General features: G+C 40.9%; 1 protein-coding gene across 1 annotated transcript in view; it reads right to left on the bottom strand.

Annotated features, from left to right (window-relative positions):
* The window catches only part of CSRP2BP (CSRP2 binding protein), a 49577-nt gene that overhangs the window by 19874 nt on the left and 20819 nt on the right, over positions 1-8884 (bottom strand). Inside the window, exon 7 of the mRNA XM_011962921.1 lies at positions 8307-8875. Within this exon, the coding sequence (XP_011818311.1) occupies positions 8307-8875 (569 nt within the window). The remainder of the gene's footprint in view (positions 1-8306; positions 8876-8884) is intronic.

The following is an 8884-nucleotide window of genomic DNA, read 5'->3' as shown; positions in this document are numbered from 1 at the left end:
TTCACCATGTTGGCCAGGCTGGTCTCAAACTCCTGACCTCAGGTGATGCGCCCGCCTTGGCCTCCCAAAGTGCTGGGATTACAGGCATGAGCCGCTGCACCCGGCCATGTGATGGTGCTTGATAGCATTTCACCCACAACATAACTTCTTTCAAAATTTGAGTCAAACTGTGCCACTAACTTATCAACTAAGTTTATGCAATATTCTAAATCTTTTGTTGTGAAATTTCAACAATGTTCATAGCATCTTTCCCAGGAGTAGATAGCATCTCAAAAAACCACTTTCTTTGCTCATTCGTAAGAAGCAATCCTTATCCATTCAAGTTTTATCACATTTATCGGTCACATCTTCAGGCTCCACTTCTAATTCTAGTTCTCTTGCTCTTTCCACTACATCCACAGTGACTTCTTCCACTGAAGTCTTGAACCCTCAAAAGTCATCCATGAGGCTTGGAATCAACTTCTTCCAAACTCCTGTGACTGCTGAAATTTTGACTCCTCCCATGAATCACAAATGTTCTTAATGGCATCTAGAATGGTGAATCCTTTCCAGAAGGTTTCAGTGTCTTTGCCCAGATCCATCAGAGAAATCACTATCTATAATAGCTATAGCCTTACAAAAAGTCTTAAATGATAAGACTTTAAAGTCAAAATTACTCCTTGATCCACGGGTTACAGAATGGATGTTGTTTTAGCAAGCATGAAAATAATACTAATCTTAAACCTCTCCATCAGAACTCTTGGGTGACCAGGTACATTGACAATGAGCAGCAATTGTTTGAAAATAATCTTTTTCTCTGAGTAGTAGCTTTCAATAGTGGGCTTAGAATATTCAGTAAACCATGCTGTAAACAGATATGCTGTCATCCAAGCTTTGTTGCTCTATTTATAGAGCACAGCCAGGGTAGATTCAGGATAATTTATAAGGGCCCTAAGATTTTTGGAAGAGTAAATGATCATTGGCTCCAACTGAAAGTCACCAGTTGCATTAGCCCCTAACAAGACAGTTGGCTTGTCTTTTGAAGCTCTGAAGCGAGGCACTGACTTCTCTCTAACTATGAAAGTCCTAGGTGGCATCTTCTTCAAATAGAAGGCTGTTTCATCTACAGTGAACATCTTGCTTAGTGCGGCCACTTCCATCAATGATCTTAGCTAGGTCTTCTAGATAACGTGTTGCTGCTTCTACATTAGCAATTGCTGCTTTATCTTGCACTCTTTTGTGTTATAGAGTCGACTTCTTTCCTAAACCTCATGAACCAACCTCTGCTGGCTTCCAACTTTTCTTCTGTAGATTCCTCCCTTCTCTAAGCCTTTATGGAATTAAAGAGTTAAGACCTTACTCTGGATTAGGCTTTAGCTTAAGGGAATATTGTGGCTGATCTTCTATCCAGACCACTCAAACTCTCTCCATATCAGCAATAAGGCTACTTCGATTTTTTATCAGTCGTGCACTCACTGGAGCAGCACCTTTAATGACCTTCAAGAACTTTTCCTTTGCATTCACACCTTAGCTAATTGTTTGGCACAAGAGGCCTAGTTTTCGGCCTATCTCTGCTTTTGAAATGCTTTCCCCACTAAACTTAATCATTTCTAGTTTTTTATTTAAAGTGAGAGAAGTATAACTCTTCCTTTTACTTGAACACTTAGAGGCCATTGTAGGGTTAACTGACCTAATTCCAATATTTTTGTCTCAGGGAATAGGGAGCCCCAAGGAGAGGGGGAAACATGGGGAACAGCTGGTTAGTGGAACAGTCAGAAAACACACATTTACCAATTAAGTTCATTATCTCATATCGGTGTGGTTCACGGTGCCCCAAAACAATTACAATAAGTAACATCAAAGATCACTGATCACAGATCACCATAAAAGATACAACAATAATGAAAAAAGTTGGAAATAATGCAAAAACTACCAAAACATGAGACACAGAAACACAAAGTAAGCACACACTACTAGAAAAATGGTGCCAACAGACTTGCTCGACATAAGATTGTCACAAACCTCCCATTTGTACAAAATGCAGTATCTGCGAAGTACAATACAGCAATGTGAATAAAACAAGGTATGCCTATAATATGTTTAATATGTTAAGGGCTTAATGGACAAAGTATACAACATGCAAGAACAGATGGGCAATTAAAACAAAGAGACAAAAACTCTGAAAATGAATCAAAAAGAAATGCTAGAGATAAAAAACACTGTAACCAAAATGAAGGCTGCCTTTGATGATGGGCTCATTTGTAGACTGACACAGGTGAGTAAAGAATCTCTGAACTTGAGGATTTGTCAGTAAAAACTTCCAAAACTGATAAGCAAAGACAAACAAGATAAAAAAAAAAGAACAAAACAGACTATCCGAGAACTGTGGAAAACTACAAAAGGTGTAATAAACACACAATGGGAATACTAGAAGACAGAAAGGAATAGAAGAAATATTTGAAGCAATAATGACTGAGAATATCCCCAATTTAATGTCAGACACCAAACCACACATTCAGGAGGCTCAGTGAACACCAAGCAGGATAAATGCCAAGAAGCATATAAAATACCTCTGACCAAAAGAACAGAGTTGTCAAGTAAGACAAATGAGAACAAACACAATTTCTGCATTTTGGATGTGCTGGAAAATAAAAAAAATAGAAAAAAGAAAATAAAGCTTTAAAAAGAGAAAATAAAAGACACTTAACACGCACTAATTAAAGATCAAAAACAAAGAGAAAAATTTGAAAGTTTTAGGAGATGGGAGAATAAAACAAGGAGGCCACTTAATTGATAAGAAACAAATAAAATTTTTTTTTTGAGAGAGAGTCTCGCCCTATCACCCAGGCTGGAGTATAGTGGCATGATCTCGGCTCACTGCAACCTTCGCCTCCCTGGTTCAAATGATTCTCAAGCCTCAGCCTCCCAAGCAGCTGGGATTATATGCATGCACCACCAGGCCTGGCTAATTTATTTATTTTTAGTAGAGATGGGGTTTCACCACGTTGTCCAGGCTGGTTTCAAATTCCTGGCCTCAAGTGATCTGTCTGCCTCGGCCTCCCAAAGTGCTAGGATTACAGGCATGAGCCACTGCGCCCAGTCAAAAATGTCTATTTCTTATCAGTACCAGGGTTCTCAGGAGTGACACTGTATGTGAGATGATAATGAAGTCATAATTTCAAAATATCAATGGAAAAAACAAAGTAACAATTTTATATGACTGCTATCATTTAAATGAAAAAGTGAAATGAAGATATTCTTAGTCCTAAGTTTTCAAAATTAACCTCAAAAAGCCCATATTTTTAAAGAACTGTTACAGAAACAATCCAGCAAGAAATTAATCTAGAAAGAAACAATGGGATGAGTGAATAATTTAGTAAAGATTTATGTCATTTAAATAAGCAACACAAAAGAAAAAAGAGATGAATGCATGAAAATGTACATTTTGTTTGGTGGGACAACCACATGATATTAAAAAAAAAGAATAAGGAAAAATAAATGTATCTTAAGTTAGGACCTGTAAAAGGAATAAAAATAGAATGTATAACTTTCTTTATGGTACAGAATCAACATCACATAGACTATTTTCTCTGATCATAACACAACATTAGAAATCAAATCAATTACCAAAACATAGCTTAAAATTCTCATGTATCTGAAAACTAAAAAACAGAACTAAATAACCTTTGGGTTAAAGAGGAAATAATGAGAAAAATTACAAAATGCCAAGTACTGATTGGAAATAAAATCACATCATTTCAAAAGTCAAGAATCACAGCTAAAGCAGTACTTATTGAGAAATTTATAGCTATGAATATATTCAAAGAATAAATATAAAACAAGAGTATGGATTGAATAAATGCATTTATAGCCACCCCCTGTGTAAATACATTAAAATTTATACTAAAATTCCAAGTTAAGACCAGGTTAAAACACAAGCATATAAAGCTTTACTACTTCCCGAAATCCCACTGAAACTACACAAGCTGACTTAATTAGAACAGTAACTGCTAAGCAGATGGACAAACAGTAACTGATTTAACACCAAAATCCCGAAGTGGCTTTGGGTAAGTTAAATGAGAACTAACCCAATCTATACTGCAGAACCTGCTAAAATCTAGGCAGCAGCAGCAGATTCCTCTGGAACTGGGACCAAATGGGACAACAGAATAAATAAGGAGCAGGCAAACGCCATGTGGAAAGCAGTATAATCCCTAGATCCCTCTACTCCCTCTTGCCGGGTGGCCGCCCTCCCCCAGAAGCCAGGAGGTCTGATCTCTAGAGAAGGCCTAACAGGGGCTCCAGATGGAGGGCGGAGGTGTGAGTACCTGACAAGCTGAATGCTAAGGTCCCTCTTCCCCCACTTGGCAACCAGCATCTTGAGCGCAGAAGATTCTTCCCCGGGACTCTGACTAGATTCAAAGGAAAGACCTAAAGGAAGTGCAGTGGTCCTCAACAGAGGTCTCACCTAGACAATGTGGCTGTGTATGGAATTCCAGGTTCAACCTCATTTAATCAGGGTCTTTTCAGTATGTAGGTCTCAAATTTTACTTCCCATGCAGCTTTTCTCTGGAATCCATTAAGAACAAGGGAATAAACCTATAACAAGGTAAAGATGGGCCACAGGAAACAGGAGATCAAATACAGAGGATGGCAAAAGAATCTCTAGTGAGGGGAGATCCCAGCACCCCTGCTGAGTTTCACAACAAAGGGTGAACAAGTGTGACCCATAGGCAGACATACTGTAGAATGTAGAAAGTTTCCTCTTCAAAGTTTTCCTTCTTGTTAAAGAATAAATCCTAAGTGTTAGAAATAATAGTTTCTTTTAAAGACTAGCTTTCTTCAAGCCTCCTTGCCTTGTGCTAATAACTCTTTGTTAAGACCTATCCTATGTAACCGCTGGACATGCTCACCGGCACGTTCCACAGTCCATGTCCCTTCCTTATTTGGACATGTTATTGCTTCCTTAAACCTTTTGTAAGCAACTTCTTTGTTCTTCTCTGCACTTACCTATTTAGGAAAGTTTTAGGCTATTAGCAAATCGGGTACCAGTTTAAGATTGTGAGGTCCCGCTCCAGCCAATGGATGCAGGACACAGCAGTAAGGACGACCCAAATGCGTTAAGGGATAAACATGTCTGCTTTTCCTTTGTTCAAGTGTGCTCTTGCTTTTGTTCTATCTGCGATTGAGCACCCTTTCTACAGAAAGTAAAGATGGCTTTGCTGAGAGATCTTTTGTCTCTGTGCTGACTTTTCTTCGCAGCACCAATTATCTATTTCTAACAATTTTGGTATTTCTAATACATACTGAGGCTATCATACTTAAGTCCTTGCTGCCACTGACCATCTTTTAACCCTACGGCGTTGTGGCCCAGAATCTTATCTATGCTCAGCTTGTCTTCACCATGTACGGGTGAGCCTCCTGTACACCACCCATGCCCACCCCAAGGACCAGCTGATGACGCTCACTCCACAAATAACTGCTTTGACCTTCTGCAAGCTGGAAGAAAGCTGTCAGCTCAGGCAGGAAATACAGAGGATCCCACTTCCTTTGCCCAGATTTCTGCCGTATCTCTGGTATACATCACAGCCCTGGTTGATGCACACACTATGGTGAGCCTCATGTTTCCCAGGACTCCCTAGTGACCTTGGCCAGTGACTTCCCCAGAAGGGGTTCATGGAAGCTGAAGCCAGAACATCTCTGTAAGTATTAGTTTCCTGGGGCTATAGGAACAAAGCACCACAAACTGGGTGGCTTAAAACAACAGGAATTTATTGTCTCACAGTTTCAGAGGCCAAATGTCAGAAGTCACAGTGTGGGCAGGGTTATGCTTTCTTGGGTATGCACTAGGGGAGAATTTGTTCCATGCCTTTCTCTTAGCTCCTGGTGCTGCCAGCAATCTTTGGTGGTCTTGGCTAATTATATCTGCAAAGGGCCTATTTCCAGATAAGGTTGCATTCATAGGTACCAGGGTTGGGACTTCAACATATCCTTTAGGAGGACACAATTCAGCCCACAACAATGTCCCAGAATGACTATTTAGTTTATCTTCTCCAGGAAACTTCATCTAATAGTGGCAATTTCCTTACACAGCTAGATTTGTGCTTGCTACTCAGTATTTTTTTAAACTAAAAGTATATCTTTTAGAGACATACACATTTAAAAAGCAAATGAATAATTAACACTGTAAGTCAAAGTGGCTTCCTCTCAGGGGAAGAGAAAGTACACCGGAGACTTCTAAGGTGTTTACAACACTCTTTATCCAGAAGATGAATACATGGGCATTTATTTTATTAATATCTAAACTATCCCATATTTCTATGCCACCTTCTATCTGTATGACACATCTTAAACAATTTTAAAAATTAAGTGTAGGCACTAAACAGGCCCACAAGAACAAAGAACAGGTGAATACTGGCCAGGCACAGTGGCTCATGCCTGTAATCCCAGCACTTTGGGAGGCTGAAGCAATCACCTGAGCCCAGGAGTTCGGGACCAGTCTGGGCAAGATGGTAACACCCTGCCTCTACTAAAAATAAAAATAAAATTAGCTGAGTGTGGTAGTGTGTGCCTATAATACCAGCTACTTGGGAAGCTGAGGTGGAAGAATTGCTTGAGCCTGGAGTTCGGGGCTGCAATGAGCTGTGGTTGTGCCGCTGCATTACAATCTAGGTGACAGAGGGAGACCATGTCGCAAAAAGAAAAAAAGAACAAGTGAATAGATGACTAACAAAAGCATATGAACAAGCAGCAAATGACTTAACAACCAAAGAAAGTCAATACCTAAGCCACTGGTGAAGCTAAGCAGGGTGATTTAGAAAACACAGCCTCAAGGAAGTGTAGTCATCCAAGGCACCAGGCTTAGAGCCTGGGGGTATGACTATGATTAAGAGGCTCTTTAGGAGGTTAAAGCCTCCAATTACACCCCTATAGTCATTATACTGCCCACATCTAGGAAATGATCTTTCCCTCCACAGGCAGAAGACTGGAAAGGCTCAAGAGGTAGATTCTGGACACAGGAAGCCAAGGGTGGGAGTACTGTACCGAATACAGGGAGAGTCAGCCTGGGCCCTCCCCACTTGGCCAGTTAATACTGTGCTTCCCAGGAAAGATGGAAATTAGGAGAAAAAAGAAAAAGAGGATCTATCTGGAGTAGGAATCTTGGTAGACTACAGCCCACAGGTTAAATCCAGCCCGCTGCCCATTTTAGTAAAGTTTTACTGGAACACAGCCACACTCATTCACTATGGCTCTCCAATCACAACAGCAGAGTTGAGGAGTTGCGAATGAGATTTTGTGGCCGGCAAAGCCTAAAGTAATTACTATCTGGCAGAAATACTTATTTCTTTACAGACAAAGTTTGCCAACTTTTACCTACAGGGTCCAATATCCAAATAATGGGGAGTTCTAAAATGAGAGAACAGAAAAAATAGAAAATAGGAAATCAAGAATTTTCCATACTCAGGAAAGAAAGTTTCAAATTGAAAGGGCCCACACACCACATGTCCAGCACAAGGAAAGACATAAGCCCTACATATGGCACATCACTGAATAATACCAGAACACCAGCAATGAAGAGCAGATCCCACTAGCTTCCAGAGAAGAAGAGAGAAAAACGTGCAAACTCCAAACAGGCAATTCACAAAGAAACAACCAGGAAATTTAGCCTCACCTGTAACCAAAGAAATGTAAATAAAAAACAAGATTTCACTTTACAGCCAGCCAATTAGCAAAACGTAAAGTCTGGTTAGTGTTGAGTGCTAGCAAAGATATAGGGAAATAAGGCCTCTTGTTCCTCCCAGTGCCAGAGTGTATGCAGGTAGTTCTAAGTGGAATTAATTGTTCCCAGAAGCATCCACGAAACTTGGGTTCCACTGACCATCCTTTGAGCAACACTGATACCACACTGATCCCTTGGCTGCTATTTCTTCATGTTGTCCTACGCAGATGTCTGCACACCTCCAGATCCTGTGCAGCACAGTGTCTGAGCCACTGTCATGGTCTCAACCAATTTGTCAAAGCTATGACACAAGCCATGTATAGCTATCCTCAGAGAGAGAGAGAGACAGATGAAGCAAACTTACAGGTTATGTTTGAATGCCCAAAGGAAAAGAAAAACTCAAATATATTCAAGTGTACTTATAATGAACAATTCTGAAAAATAAAGCCCAGCGATTTTTGTATTTTTTTCCCTTGCACTTTACTTTCCTCTTCCCAAATTACTCAGGATTTAAAAGGTCACAGCATAACCGTGTCCAATGCCTGGTGCTCCCTGCCCCACCTCCACTCCTGCCCCCACCAGCTTTATAGCAGGTGCTTGCATTCACCTGGTATCGGTCAAGGATTCTGAAGTCCTGACAGGTAGTTCTGTACGTGGCTTGTCCAGCTGGAAGTCTGGAAACTCCTCCTTCTTTGGCTCCATAAATCCCATCAACCAACAGAAGAGCAGCATTAACAACTTGATCCAAGTCAAAAAGTGGTAATCCCCTATCTCTTTTCGCTTGTCTGACGATCAGTTTGCGCTTCAGTCTCCGAGCTTCCGGAGTCATGGCAACAGCACCAGGACAAGCTTCCAGCCTCTTGAGCAGGAGCTTTTCCTCGTAGATGCTCACGGGAGTATACTTGGGCTCTTTCGGCTTTGTGTCCTTCTCCAGCTGAGGCTTCCTCTTTTCTCTAGCCCTTGTTTGCAAAGACATGTTTGAATCTGTGTCTTCACTGTCAATATCCATCCTGTCGGGTTTTTCCTCCTCACTCTCTACCTCCTGCTTTATCTGTTCAGGGCCTCTGACCTTCTTTCTGCCCCCAACCACTGGCCCAGAAGCTACTGACCCAGCAGGGGGTGGGACGTACTCCATCCCTGGGTCTATGACTCCATCGCCTTCCATCTCATCATCATCTGTGCAGA

Source organism: Colobus angolensis, unplaced genomic scaffold, assembly GCF_000951035.1.
Source record: "Colobus angolensis palliatus isolate OR3802 unplaced genomic scaffold, Cang.pa_1.0 Scaffold117, whole genome shotgun sequence".
NCBI classification, from domain to species: domain Eukaryota; kingdom Metazoa; phylum Chordata; class Mammalia; order Primates; family Cercopithecidae; genus Colobus; species Colobus angolensis.
Note: the sequence above shows the minus strand (reverse complement) of the source record. Positions and strands in the feature narration are given on the sequence as shown.